The sequence below is a fragment of the Branchiostoma lanceolatum genome, chromosome 1 (genome assembly GCF_035083965.1).
Source record: "Branchiostoma lanceolatum isolate klBraLanc5 chromosome 1, klBraLanc5.hap2, whole genome shotgun sequence".
NCBI classification, from domain to species: Eukaryota; Metazoa; Chordata; class Leptocardii; order Amphioxiformes; family Branchiostomatidae; genus Branchiostoma; species Branchiostoma lanceolatum.
In genome coordinates this window covers 24,358,284-24,373,553 of record NC_089722.1, presented here as the reverse complement: position 1 = coordinate 24,373,553, position 15,270 = coordinate 24,358,284, and the positions used below count along the sequence as shown (strand labels likewise).

Sequence of the window (15,270 nt, the reverse complement as noted above, 5' to 3'; positions counted from 1 at the left end):
TAATCATCATCATCATCAAGATAACTAAGCTCTATTGTATTATTTTGCAAGTCGTTCTGTACTGCTCGTGGTGCGCACTTTTCTCATAAGTTCGTCTTGTTGCAGAAAGACGCACAAGTAAAGAGATGCAAATAGCGGTGCAAAACAAGCCAGAACCCGACATCTGCATGCTGTGAGATCGATCGTGTTGATGTACGACCTTTGACCCTTACCTCAGTCTGATCCAGTATGGCTTCCGTGCGGTCCATCTCCCTCCTGCTCCTCCCCATCACCGTCCTCCTCCTGGTGCAGCACACCTGCTGTAAGGAGTACTTCTTCAGCAAGGACCGGGTGTGTCAGGTGCAGGTGGAACGGGTCCAGCCGAAGGTTCTGAACCCGGGCGGGCCATGCAGCACCATGCACGAAGTCAGGTGCGGGGAGCAAATCACACTGGAAAGCATCCGGGTAGGGGCATCCGAGAAGGTAGGAACGGGCGGCAGAAAATGATCATAGCCTCCGCTTCAGGCTCCCTTCGGCTGTTTTCTTTCAGTTACCGTTTTCTTAAGGCCCGTAACAAGAAAACTGAAATAGGAAAACGGTAACTTAAAGAAAACAGCCGGAGGGAGCCTAGTGCGGAGGCTAGCGGGATCATAATGGTTTCGTCTTTCATAGAGTCATTGATGATGTAGACTAGTGGAATGGTTCAGAAACACGATTTTGCTCTCAAATATCGTCTCTGCATTTACTACCGTAAACCTTTGGTTTAGTCTAGATCTATTTTTGGCATTGGCTCTTTGCTTTCTGCGCTCATAGAGTATCAATATCAATCAGCGTGTTGAATATTCAGCAAATCTACAATAATGTTCCCTCGTGTTGTTCAGCAGAAATGGAAATGGATAGGGATTTAATGTTGTTTATTGGGTCTACTTCTGTGGTCACATAGACTGCTGGCATATAACCCATTGCCATTGATTGAGCCATTGTTTTGATATTGATAATCAGTATGTCACAATTGCCACTTGGGAAATTAATTCTACCATTCAACCATAGGAAAAGGACAGACAGAAGGCACAATAATTAAGGTAGCAATATTCATGGTGAATATTTGTCTTTGAGAATGCAAAAGATCGACCTTTCCCTATGGGGGTGTCTGACATAGTCAATGGCAGCTGTTGGTGAAATTCTGTTTGTTTTCTACACATTGTTCTATCTTGTCTATGTCCTTAGTGCTGAAATGGGAATCTCCTACTCTCCAAGCAGAGGTTAGGCTAAGTTTGTGACACCATTTAGGTGTTTTTGCCGGGCTTTCTACTTTGCCAGGCTTTTGTTTTGTTTCCTCGCATATAAAAAGAAAACCTGATAAAATAGAAACCCTGATGAAAATGCCTAAAACTACGCCCAAAACACACTGAAGCCTCACATCTGCTTTGAGAGTAAGGATCTCGGTGCAAAATTGTTCATGTTTATACAGGACTCATCACAAATAGCTATCCAAATACAGCGTTTAACAGTCATAGCCACTGTGGTCTATATTGCTATTTTCCTAATTAGGACTAATATTTCCCATGGGGTGGGGGGCATGGACCTGGGGAGTGGGGGCATATGGTTCCAGGGGGTGATATTCCTAGACAGAATGTGTGCAGGTATATTTTGACTAGGGACCTGGCCTATTACACCAAAGTGTGTTACTTTTTTTCAGCTTGGATTTGAGGTTGTTGATGTTCTGGACTGGGACACCAGGGGGCCGCTGGATGACACCATCACCATCATGGAGGACACCAAGATCTGGGTGACGGACGCGCCCGTCAGGAGACCCACGTACAGCGCCGAGGACTTCGACTTCATGCATGACGATCTGTGAATGTGCCAAAGGACTGAATTCCATCATCTTCTGTTTTACCTCATTTACTCTATGGAAAAGGGCTTAAGAAACTCAAAGGCTTCCAATAATGTTGGGGATTTCCTATTTGATCACTATTTATCAAGGAAACAAATCCCACAAATGATAATGGGATTGGAGGATCAAGTCAATACGCTGACTGATGATTTTAGTGCCAATGCTGTCGAAGCCACTGTGTTCAAAAAAGGTTTGCGGACCAAACATTTATTGTTCATGTGTAAGGTTCTCCTAGCAAAGTGCTTCCATGATAACTAGTATTTGCAATATTGTTGCATTAGCCATTAGCATCTACATGTTTCATACTCATAGGATTTGTGCCAAAATAGAGATTGTCTGTGAGTGGTACTGTATATCACTCACACACTATCCGGTTTAACGTCTTCTGTTCCCCATTATCTTGGGGTTGGACGTGCTTGCACATGGTTGGGGAGGCTTAATATACGGTTGTGATATTTAAGTAGACGTTGTGGGGTGTAAAATGTTCATGGTTTTCACGTCGTCTTTGTTTTTGGTGTAGTCATGCCACGTATATTATTACCTTATTTATGCACAGATAACAATTGTGAAGTGAGATGTGCCAAGAAAAGTCAGTGAGACTAACTCAGACTTAGAAATAGTGATACAGATTGATAATGAAGAACTGTATGAACATTACTGTCTTTATTCTCCTGTGCCATAGTGCATCTTTTATGGACTGGTAAAAGAGACCTCTTGTGATGTGTTGAAGAAGTGCAGCCACACAGATCAACAACTACTAGTACAGTACATCATTACATTTTTCAAGAATAAATATTGTTTGAATATTATGGCATTTTTGACGAGAAAATATTTGACTATACATGTTGTATACATGTATATGTAGCAAGAAGTGTACATGTGCAATATACTGTGATGACCAAAAAAGCTAAAAATGCAAAAAAAATATAGCAAAAAGAAGTGCTGTAAGGTTTCATATTTCCCAGGATACCTGTTGTTGCAAATAATGTCTGTTACCTAATGTGTATGATGGAAATGTTGATAATGATAGCAATGATAAGTTGTTTCATTTCCCCTTTGTGTTGTAGATGTTATAGGTTGCTGAAGTGTTTCAAAGAAAGTTGCAAATAAATGTACAAATCCCCCCCCCACTATCACTACTTTTCATTCCTTTGTAAGACAAGAAGTGATAATACACAAGAGTACAGCACATGACACCATGAAAGTTTATTGTTGTATGTAGGCTAATACTAAAATTTTCTGTTACTTTTGCTGCACTTCATTGTACGCATGTCGAGACACAAGAGTGAGAATATAGACACACTCCAACTATCATTAAAAAAATGGATCAACTCACTTGAGGTAGTGGAAGTACTGCTGCACCTTAAGAGCAGAGTTGCACAAAGTGGCTTTAGGGCATTTGGGGGTCTTTGATGACAAATTAAGCAGTGTAGCCATGGCCCTCAAGAAAATTGTCCTTCATCTTTTTCAGAGTAAGCCGTGTTCTGTACATCTGCAGTATATGAGTGGATGTGCATCATATGAGTGGATCAACTGTACTTCCATACCTCACAGTCTCTTACAAGGAAGGACAGAGACTTCATGTAGTGATACAAATTTCTCAGTTTTGCATTGTAATTCTTGAGTACAAAACCAATGTCACACACGTGTCAAAAATCATTAACTGTGCTCCAGTGCAATGATGGGAACAAAATGGTAATGGTGGCTTCAAGACAACTTTCTTTCAATACATTCTTCAGTCTTTTCTTGGCTTACTCGAGTTGTAGAATGTTTCACCAGGATCTTATTTCTGATTCTGAAATACCCGAGAACTGTCTTTCCCTTGCACAATTACTTTCTTTTCTTTACAGCCATTGCCATCTTGTACCCCATTGTCACAGAATTATTTACAGAAGACTCAATGTCAACAGCTGATCTGTAACATTACACACGACTTTCCACAGAATGAGTCACAACAAATTAAGTCATTTGAAGTGATGAAGATTAACACATACAAGCAGAGGATGCCATGTGAACTTGTTAAAGACAACACTAACAAAATTACCAACTGTACCTTTAACCTAAAATGCACCATACAGCACCCTAAAGAGTGCTTTGAGGTTAACAGGCTCAGCTATAATTGGTAAAATGCTTGAAAATGCAATGTGATCTACGCTTTTGTATTTTTCACTACAAAGTACATTTCCAACATGTTGACCTTAAAAGAATCAAGAACAAATAAATGTTGGCGTGGCTTAACTTGTACAGGTGATGTACATGTAAATTGTAACAACGTCTACCTAACAGTTGTGTAAAATGCATTCATGCATTGGTTATAATTAACCATTGGCTAGGAAGGCAACTTAGTTTTAGTTCAGGAGCTGCCTTGTAGATATCATGAGGCTTGAAATTTTGCATGTAGACTCCATACAATCATTACCTGACTTGTGTTTTCACCTATGTATTAGGAGTGGGGGCTGTAGAAAAAATAAGGAAACATTTGGCTAAAGACATGTATTTGGCCTATACTTTGCTAATAGAAACTTTCATCCATTTGGTAGCTGTTTATGTGAATGAGATTTTAAAGTTTGTGGGCACTAAACAGTATCAGAGCCATGCCTTTTGTTTATCTACTGTTACATGCCATAAAATTATTTACAAGAGTTTGAGGTATACAAAAGTCTTAGGAACGCAGCTTCACGTACAAAGCAAAGCAAGGCAAAAGATACCTCCTTGAAAATGAGGAATTCCTTCAAACCACCCAATTGACTGTGGGGGAGGCTTTAATTCAGACTCGCACAGTTGGCATCTAAGGTGCATGTTTGTTTCAATGCTTTTAATAGAAAAGGCCTTGAGAGAGAGAGCTTCAGTTGAGGTATAGAGGTAGTAAAATAATTAAAGGACATTTCCTCAAAATCTGAATATTGATAAAATCAACACATTAAAATCATTATTATAAAAAAGTGTTGGAAGGTATGTACCAAAGTAGTGCTTCGTCAATGCTGTAGAACTTTGAAGTAAGTTGTCTAACAGTGCTGGTTATAATTAAGAAGTTTTTCTTTTTTTACATAATCATCATCATCATTAAACCCAGAAAGACACATCTTAAACACTTGCAAAGTAAAGGAAAACACACGTGCCAATGTATGTTGCATAACTTGTTAAAATTGCCAGGTTTTCCAAGTGAACAACAACACAGAATGTCCATTTCTTTCCCAACAATACACACAGATTATATACATCTGAAAACAGAATCAGTTTGGCATGTCTATTTGATGGATATGTTCTAGAGTAGATCTACGCACTACAATGCTAACATCTACCAACTGCAAGCTACAACCGGTACGCCAGAATAAGTTAACTTGGATGTGGAATGCAAGCAATCAAATGGACTACAAAATCCTCTTTGCTACAAAATCAAGCCATGCAAAGCTTTAAATGACAAGAATGTTCAAAGTCCTGAAATATCTAAGCAAACATACATGCATCTGGTCCTCTAGAAATCGTTAAAATCATACAAATAAATCAACCTTACTAACATTACATTCATTTTTACTGCATACGTTTTGATTTCTTTGTAGTGCACATAGACCATGGGCAATGTACAAAAAAAGACAGTGGATAGGCTTGCTAGTTCATTAACTGTTCTAGAAAAGACTGTCAAGTTGTACAAATGTGTAAAACATGCACTACTATATCTAGACTAATTCTAATGTTTCTAGAATACCATCTATAGTACATGTGTATCTTGGGTTAGCAATTGTTCTAACAACAACATACTGTCTACTGGCAAAATCGTACTGTACATTAACTATTACTAAACTTGAACAAAAACAAATGAAAGTCTAGAGCTAAGATTCAGATCCTTGCTTAATCAAGGGTTCCAATGACACAGTAAGTCTGGTGTAGTTATACAAACTTATACTTAACCTTCTCCCTGCTGACTAACTCTGTAACCAATAGGGACTTGGGTACCAAACAGCTACTTCAGAGTGCTAAAGATCAAGTTAGGAAAACAACTGCCTGTGTTTTTGCACACAGGCCTACTTTGCTCCGGGCACCTTAGTCAACACCTGAAAAACAAACAGGAGAAAAAATGTCATTGAAAAAGCATGTTGTAAAGATGATGCTACCATTCTTGAAAATGCAGTAATTAGAAAGATTACATCCAACAAACTGATAAAACAGGCATTTTCAACTGACAGTACATGTAGACAAACTGTTCATTTTCAGCACAATTTCAGAATTCATTTGCACAATCAATCTCAGCATGGCCAGTTCAAGTTGCAAGCCGAGGTCAATGGACTATACTTTTTGCGAACATGAAGAAGGGAAGTATTCAGCAGTTGCGAGCTAATACAGTCAAACCTGGGTTCAGCAACAACTCATGCTCAAGGGACTGAGGAAAATGGTTGCTGAAGACAGGTGGTTGCTCAGGACAGGATGGGGCTGTTTTAATGTGGCTTGTAACTGGAGGGGCTTGCCTGCACCAGGTGGTTGCCTGACAAGGTTTGACTGTATTCACTTTAAGGAGCCATTCTCATCTTGGACAGCTCAAGTTGCAAGCAGTGGTTGATGGATTATACTTTTTGAGAAGATGAGGCAGGGAAATATTCAGCAGTTGCTTGCTAATATGAACTTTAAGGAGGCATTCTCACCTTGGACAGGTCGACCCCGGTGAGTGCTTGCACGGCTGGCGGGAGCTCGCTGATCAGCTTGGTGATCTCCTGTGTGCTGCGGCTGCCCTCTCCCCCAAGCAGCACAATCTCCTGGGTCCTCGCCAGTGGAGCAGACGCCTCCGCAGCAATCTGGAGACAGGACATGAATAGTGAGTTTAAGAACGCTACAGCTACAGCCTATCCAAACATGTTGTTATGAACCCACTGTTAACCATGTGACCACTTCCACTCAAACCCACTATCTTTCTAAGATATTGAAATTATTTTGTTCTACTGATTTGCTGAACAACAATCTACAATCAAGTCAACAACAAAAGATATTGTTGGAAATCTGATGAAATCATGTAGGTTTTAGACTCTAATTGTGAAAATACCACTCAAAGTCTACTATAGAGGATACCCTTTCCCTGACTTGCGTCTTAAAATCAATAAGAATAGAAGTAAGACAAAAACACAGGAAACGCTCCCACCTTAGGCAGGGACTCCAACACCAGAGCCATCATGGCGGCGTCTCCGTACATCTTGTACGCGGCGGCCTTCTGTCTCATGCGCTCGGCCTCCGCCTTTCCGATGGCCTCGATTGCACTGGCGTCAGCCTCTCCAATCAGCTTGATCTTACCTGAGTCGGCCTGGGCCACCTTGACGGTCTGTGTCCTGGGAACAACAAACAATAAACATCTCAGGATGGGGTGTAGACCTTGTAGTGTATTGCCTTTTTATTTCTTAGCCTTTTCCATAACATAGCATAGAATCTCACAAGAGCTCCTTATACAGAAATTCTAATAATACAACTTACAAGCAGAAGTACAAATTGCAGGACAGGTGGACTTGTTTCTGTATCTCTTGTTGTCAGTCAGACATACATTGGCTGCAGGTGAAGTCATACATTGTCTGACTGACACCCGAGGGAATGCATGAGACAACCTAACAACTTTACTTACCTCTTGCCCTCTGCTATTGTCTGCACCTTGTAGGCCTCGGCTTCTGCCGGACGCCTCACGATGGCGATCAGTTCCTTGTCCTTACGCTGGATCTCCTTCTCCTCGATGTCGATCTGCTTGCGCCGCTCCACAACCTCGATCTCGATCTCCTCGTTACGGATCTTCTGTCTGACTTTGGCGGCCTGCAGCTCGTAGGCCAGGTTGGCCTCTGCTTTCTGTTTTCGTGCAAAAACAAAATGGGAAGAAGTTGTCATGATCTTGTTGATACATCGGGTTCATACTCAAATCTTGTACATACGTGCATGCACGATCTTTGCCTAGTTGGGGCCTAATTCTGTGAATAGAACAAGGCATTACAAAGCAACTGTCAGGCCTACCTTGGCCTGCACTTCCATCTCATACTCCGACTTCTTCAGCTTGAACATTCTGTCGTGGTCAGCGATCAGCGTGTCCGCGTCGTATCGCACGTCCATCCTTGCCTTCTCACATTCAGCTTCCTGGAAGGAATAGAATTCAGCAGGATTAGAAAAGCATATCTACACCCCATCATCATCTTTATCAGGAAAGCATTTTTCTTATGCCAGGCAGATGTATTGGCCCACTGGAACCAGCCTATCCTAGATGAAGATATACAAGTCAAGGAACAACCTTGGAAAAAGGCCTCTGCTACTGAGAGGAAATAGGTCTTATACTCAAACTCTGAAAAGTACCTACCAGTTAAGCTTACTGGTATACATAATGTTCACAGACTCTTTTACAGAATGTCAAACATATTTTAAACAATGCCAAACTTCTCCAAAACTCACCCTGATTCCTGCATCTCTCTCTGCCTCAGCCACACCGATGTCTGCATCCCTCTTCACGGCGGCCGTCTGCGATCTCCCAAGAGACGACAGGTACTCCACACGGTCAAAGACGTCCTTGATGGTGAAGGACAGAACCTCGATGCCCATGCGCCCGACGTCGGGGGAGGCCACCTCTCGTACCAACTGGGCAAACTGGTCCCTGTCCTTGTAGATTGCCTCCACGGTCAGGGTACCTGGAAAAAAAACATGTTGCACACAAGTTACAACATGAAGACAACCCACACCTTTCAAACACATACACAGGATAGCCCTGAACTTGCCCATGTTCCAAACATGTACCTAGGATAGTCATGACATGACCCATGTGTTCTACTACCTACCTAGGATAGCCCTGAGATGACGTGTTCTACTACCTACCCAGGATAGCCCTGAAATGACCCACGTGTTCTACTACTTACCCAGGATAGCCATGAGATGACCCACGTATTCTACTACGTACCCAGGATAGCCCTGGGATGACCCACGTGTTCTACTACCTACCCAGGATAGCCCTGAGATGACCCACGTGTTCTCCTACCTACCCAGGATAGCCCTGAGATGACCCTCCAGGGTCTGCAGGATGACAGACTCGATGTGTGCCACAGACTTCCCCAGGAACTGTTCGCAGGCCGTGCTCAGCAGCTCTGGTTCCGTCATGACCTTGATCTGCGCCACACCGGTCACAGTCAGGGGCACACCCTCAGCTGTCTCCACACTCTCACAGGTCGGGTTAAGGGTCATGACCTCAAGGGACAGCCTGGGGAAGGAAAAGAAAAAAAATCTCTTATAATTACTATTGAATGTATGTTTTTTATCAGTTTAAATAACTCTACCAGCAATTCACAGAGAATACAACAAGGTATATTCAGTATAGCCCAAGGTACCGACAAGACCAGAGGTGGCCATCAGGTGATCCGACCCGCAGGAGGGCCAGGACTGAGGGTGATGCAGAATACACCATTGTAGTTTATTTATGTCATACCCACCCGAAAAAACACATATTTCAATGTGAAATGCGCCAGAGAGTTTTATGTTCTCGAACAAAGAAATTGTCACAACATTGATTCCAATGTCCGAATCCTGTATTCAAATTTTCAACAGCGGCGCAACCGGCGCACTTGAAGCAAGGTCGAATTGTTCGAATCAAATTGGGTACACCAGGGACGTACCATAAAGTAAGGACCAGTTCCGAACACCCGCATCAAAGGTTATGGCGGCCCAGGTATGATATAAAACATAACATGGCCCAAGAGCACCTAAACATTTTCATAATATCTTATTCATAATAACTTCTGTGATTGATAGGATTGTATGTTTTTAATACTAAAACAATGTCGGCAAGTATTACTGGACAATTTTTACTACACAAACGGCTACCTGGGTTTCCCATTTCTCCTTCAGGGAAGACAGCATGCATTAAGGATGTCTGTTATTCATATCACATCAAACCAAACTACCAGTAGCATGTCAATTATCCGGGATGTCCCTCATGAAGGGCTTAATGGCTGTTGCAGAGGTATACAAGAACTCTGGGAAAATAGCTTTGCTCTTTTAAGAGCAAGCATTGGTTTTGGTAGGGTTGCATTGTGTTTAATTCTATAGTCACTTTGACTACAAATAGTATCTGCAGAATTTGAAAAGACATTTTAGTTGAATAATTCAAATTAAGTATCAGAACAGCAAGGTTTTAATTCGAAATCCTGTCAGCATTTGTTTGGATTTTACAACCAACCAAGATATATCTAGAATAACATCTCTGATGCTACAAACCCTAATTTGCAGTGCTGAGATACAGGAATTGTCCATGAAATATGGAGTTAAATATGCTGACAGTATATACATATACACTGAGTTCAGAGATCAAGACAATTATTACATGCGAGTTAACCAACAACACATAGATAGAGAAGGGTTTAAAGGGCCAGCTATATGCAAAGCGGCATTTCACGCACTATCACCCCTTGAAACAGCCCAGGCCGCATTTATCGATTTCCCCGTGGGCCGGACAGGTAATACCGCGGGCTCGCTTCCAGTAATTCCCGCTCTAACGTGATTACACTACGCAGAGACTTCATGGCGCATAAAGGTGGCCAATAACAGAGTGGAGCCAGCCTAAGTGAAGAGCTGGGGCAAAATTGACAATAACATGAACATCAATCAGAGAAATCAAAATATTTTGGATTCTGGGTTTCTATAGTAAAATAGAAATGAGATCTTGCTGTAAAGACCCAGTAGTGCAGTCTCCATTTTTTTAGTTTTCATCATCTCTATCTGACCTTATATGTTTGCCATATTAGATTAAGATGCCTTGCATGGCCATCATCTGATTGTAACCCGCTACATTTTTGTACATGTACGTCATTCCAATTAACTCTGGAGTGTGGCTGTGGGGAAATATATCTTATCAAATTTAGTTAGATAATTCATTATTTATAGAGTCATTAATGTCATGTTTTTCTGATTCACTTCCCTGATCTAAGATCTTGGAAATACATTCTGGAAAAGAAACTGTACATCAATACATCATGTGCCATATACTCTGTAGTCTGAAATCTACATTGATTTCATTTTTAAAATACAATGTATGTGGTATAATAATAACAAGCAATCAGTAAACATTACCTTTGCACATCAGTAACCAACCACCATGCCCAGGCCCATCCACCAATCACAGTCTTCCTTGTATCTGCACCACAACAACCACCTGTGTAACAAAAAATATGATTGGTTACATGATTTTCTGACAACCTTTTCTTAATGATGAACATAACACAACTAGTATAAACATACAGACAAGCTGTATACCTATACAAACAGAGCAATTTAATTCTTTTCAGTTTCATATTTGAGCTATCCAAGCATTAAAATATTATTATATACCATCCCTTTTCTATATCTCTGCTAACTTACTACCACCATGAAAACAATTTCACATTTTGCTAGCACTGTTTTTTGCAATCTTCTAATATTCTAAACAGTAATTTCCAAAACAAAACAAGTTACAACCTGACTGAACTCAATTTGTGTGCATGTATATTTTCTGATACTAATTTGTGATTTCACAAGATCTAACAGTCACTTGTTGTTTAAGGTTGTTTTTCCTTCAAAATTCTTTCAATGTGACTTGTTTTCAAACTGTTCACATTAGGTGATAAGACGTGTACCACCATAATTTACCAAGGCAAAACATACGTAACATCACCACATGGACACAAATTATACCTGCCTCCTGCAAGCCCTACTTGGCACATTACGTGGGGTCAACGTTCTCTAGGTTGCCAAACAATGACTCACGCTCACATTACCAGCTTGAGTGACCGCTTGGTCTTTCATTTCCTCATGGAAAATTTCCACTGAACGATGATCTATTTTCAGAGCATGGACAATTGGAGAACCTTTCTGTGTGGGTTCTTTGAAAAATAAATGTAGACTCATATGGAACATGAAACTTGAATAGTACACTTTCTACATGTTTATCTTTACAAAACAGATCATGCATGTTACACTAACAACAGAATGGATTGCAGCAAAAGAAAAATGTGATGCCCACTAGCAAAATTCTTTGCATTCTTAAGACTATTCTGATGGTCCAGAAGGGGTTTTCATGTGTCCTAAAAGATTTTTCTAAGACTAAAACTGGTGTCAAACCACTGCTTGACAAATAAAGGCTGATTTTCTGTGCATGACAAAACATGTTTTTGACCAAAAGCTAAAATTTTGAAAAATGTCTACATTTGACTGTCATGATCAGCCATATGCTACATACAGTGATACACTGTACCCCTCTCATCACCCCCCCCCCTTCCTGCTAGTAGTGTTACACCTTTAGCTATCCTGGTTCAGTTGATACAACAACACAGATACATAGTAACATAGCAAACATACCACACATAGAACAATGTACAGGTGTGTCATTTTCCACAACCTGTACAGACTTTCTAAATTGATAACTTGATTCTTAGGTCACTACCACTTCTGGAATTTTTCCTTGAACTTATCAAACATCTAACATTTTGACTTTAAGCCTTAAACAACAACCATCCTACATCCCTAGCTATTCTACCTGACCCTGGCTAGGGTACAACAGTTTCTATGTAAACATACTAAATGTTAGACTCTCCAGGCTTTCTTTAAAGCACAGTGGTGGGCCTGGTGGTCCTTTGCGAAGGAAATAACATAGGCTGCCGTTAGTCTTCCTAGCAAGTGAACGAACACCCCTAAACCAGTTGATAACAATCTTTATACATTGACAGCACAATGAAGTCCAACGTACACAGTGTTTGCATATGCTAATGACAGTCAATGGTTCTTTAATGCACTTTCCTTCGATGTGGGTTACCAAATTACCACCCTAAAGTGGCCTAGAGTTTGTAGTAGAGACTACAAGTGCCCTCTGCAAGCGTAATTTGGCAACAAACTGGTCAATCAAGGCCGTATTCTCTACATTGATCACACAGGGCACGTCAACGCTGCCTGCCAAACACCCTGGAGCTGTAATGACCGTGTTCATGCTCGCCGTCACGCATGCCAACCGTAAACGCGTACACAATGTTAGAACTTACCTATTGAGCATGCATGAATAGTCTCTTGAAATGCTTTACAACTGACCTATACTATACATTTCCATACATATGTGACCACAACTACGTTAAGCTCATATCCCTCTTGTTATGTAATGCACATAAAATCTGTAAATATGATAAAATATCTTTCACCGTCAGTCTGCTTCGGGTTTCTTCAGTCTCCAAATTTTACAACAGAAAACAGAACATGTACATGAAAGAGACCCAGAGAACCTATCTAGACCCAGTATTTTTGCTATATACGTCCCCAACCTCATTTAAGTGTGATTACATGCATCTAGTTTTCCATTCACTGCAATCTCTTCTACAATCAATACACTTATGTCTATGTAATAAACAACCTAGCATCACATTTACAACAGGCCTATAATGCTAGAATGCTACTAGTCGACCTATTCAGATACAAAATACATGTACTATAGAAACAGTTACCCTAACCTATTCGCTGAATAGTAAACTGTAAAGCTACATCCTTTGTGTTTGTAATGTTATTGTCACCACAAGTGAACCATGATCTGAGCTGCTTTGAAATTCTAATTAAGAGGGAAGCAGTCGCCCTTACAAATATTCATGGTGCTGTGGCCTGAATTCGGTGGGAACATAGCACATGATTCACACACCGAGATGGTTTTCACTTCATAATATTAATAACATGTGGTATCCTATTTACTTGAGACATTGGTATACATTTTTGAAAGCAATATCTACATATACCAAAGATAATTGGTTTTCAAAACATACAAATGGGAGTGCATTTGAGTATGAAAATAAAATATTTATGTTTCCCTTATAGGTACTCATATAATGTTACAGTAAACTTACACACATGTACATATAAACCCATACCACATCTAGATCTAATGCAATGACCTAGAGTAACTTAGAAAAGGTCAACAACTGCCCCAGAAAGGAAGCTATTTTAGGTCAAACCTGATACTCATATTTCTTACAAGTGTGATGATCGTTTGATAATTTTCATTTGCCGTATCATATGCAGGCCCAAACGCATCAATAATATAGATGAGACGAAAAGCATAAAAAGAATCCGAGTGTGGAAATGATTTTACTGCCCAGCTGTGCTGCTCCAAAATGATATTACAACGATCTTTCCCTCCATCTGCTACGACTGTACATGAAGTGTAACGGGCGCTCAACTGAAATCTTCCCCTGAAATACGATTTGGCGCCGACGCTATCAAACTTTTATGAGCACCAAATCCCCAGCGGACAGATATGCAAGTCATCTCATTTCAATATTAGTCCTTCTTAAGCTGAATATCACATCTAAAAGATGCTTCTCCTTTTTTGTAGACATGATCACAATGATGTCACAGCTTCCCATGACAACAGATCATGATAATTGAGATTGACAAATTTGGTAGTTGCTAAATTATGCAACAGTGTTGCGAGACGACTGAATAATCACATGTGGTGTATAAATTTTCCTCCTTCCAAAATGCTATTTTGTGAGAGTATATGTGTTTTAAATGTACTAATTTTCCGCAGTTGCTAAGCAGTGCCCGTGTAGCCCCTCCCCATGCCACACCCCTGTCATGACGCCTTTTGTTTCCCTGTGAAAAATGACTATACATTTCCTTCCACCTCGCTTCCCTAAAAATCTTGACTTCTTTCTGTTCACAAAATTGCTACAATACAGAGCACATCTGCCTAGTTTTCCTCCTACATAAACTCACGGATGTACTAAACCTACTGCACAACATAGGTTTGTATTGATAAGGCAGGAATTTCCTTCCTTTTATCGTAAAAAAAATGTTGACCGTAGAGCTAGCTCGCGCCAGCGGGTCGGGGTCGCATCAGTACCGACGCACATCTGTGCGTGTTTACCACAGATACAAGTCTTTCCGCACGAAAATTACACGTACCTGACACCACTAGGGCCTCGTTCGGCCCCACTGTGTTTATGTTTCCCATCTTTGGTCCCTTCTGGAGGACAAACGTTGGGTTTTAGCGTCCACAGGCGAGCTACACTACAACTATGCAGATGACGGGAGCGTCTTGTTTTCCTCCGCCCACAAAAAACATTCAAGATGGCTGCGGCCTTGAGGATCACGTGATCGATGACTCTTCGCTTACCCTAAACAGCGCCCTCTGTTGGACAGGTTGTGAAGTGCATGAAAGAGATGTGTTTATACCACACGACAGGTATATATGGCAACAAAGCAGATATACGACATCAGCTTTGTTTTGTGTTTCGTATGCCTTTCAAGTGCTGTGTCCAATAAAAAAAGGCTCATAGTTTATGGATAAAAGCAAAACACGCCAAATAAAACATGCGAAATTATATTTGAAAAGACCTGCTTTTGACGGCAATACATGTCGCTGGAAAGGAACTGTTGGAATATGACGT

General features: G+C 40.7%; 2 protein-coding genes across 2 annotated transcripts; one reads left to right on the top strand and one right to left on the bottom strand.

Moving 5' to 3' along the window:
- The first annotated feature begins 112 nt into the window (after positions 1-112).
- Positions 113-3,009, top strand: LOC136443334 (uncharacterized). The gene is made up of 2 exons (XM_066440537.1): positions 113-462; positions 1,679-3,009. Exons 1-2 carry the CDS (start codon positions 229-231, stop codon positions 1,838-1,840), a joined length of 396 nt encoding a protein of 131 aa, XP_066296634.1. The 5' UTR covers positions 113-228; the 3' UTR covers positions 1,841-3,009.
- A 49-nt stretch (positions 3,010-3,058) lies between these two features.
- Positions 3,059-14,970, bottom strand: LOC136443319 (flotillin-2-like). The gene is made up of 9 exons (XM_066440512.1): positions 14,786-14,970; positions 10,943-11,024; positions 8,863-9,077; positions 8,282-8,514; positions 7,853-7,972; positions 7,476-7,690; positions 7,005-7,188; positions 6,514-6,663; positions 3,059-5,928 (listed from the first exon to the last, which is right to left on the bottom strand). The coding sequence occupies exons 1-9, from the start codon at positions 14,832-14,834 to the stop codon at positions 5,899-5,901; spliced, it is 1,278 nt and encodes a 425-aa protein (XP_066296609.1). The 5' UTR covers positions 14,835-14,970; the 3' UTR covers positions 3,059-5,898.
- Between the last annotated feature and the right edge of the window lie 300 nt (positions 14,971-15,270).

Coding starts and splice junctions, on each gene's coding strand:
- LOC136443334 (XM_066440537.1), top strand. CDS start 229: ATGGCTTCCGTGCGGTCCATCTCCCTCCTGCTCCTCCCCATCACCGTC. Junction 463..1,678: donor GGGTAGGGGCATCCGAGAAG/GTAGGAACGGGC, acceptor ACTTTTTTTCAG/CTTGGATTTGAGGTTGTTGA.
- LOC136443319 (XM_066440512.1), bottom strand. CDS start 14,834: ATGGGAAACATAAACACAGTGGGGCCGAACGAGGCCCTAGTGGTGTCA. Junction 11,025..14,785: donor CGAGGCCCTAGTGGTGTCAG/GTACGTGTAATT, acceptor TTTGTTACACAG/GTGGTTGTTGTGGTGCAGAT. Junction 7,973..8,281: donor AGAGAGATGCAGGAATCAGG/GTGAGTTTTGGA, acceptor TATTCCTTCCAG/GAAGCTGAATGTGAGAAGGC.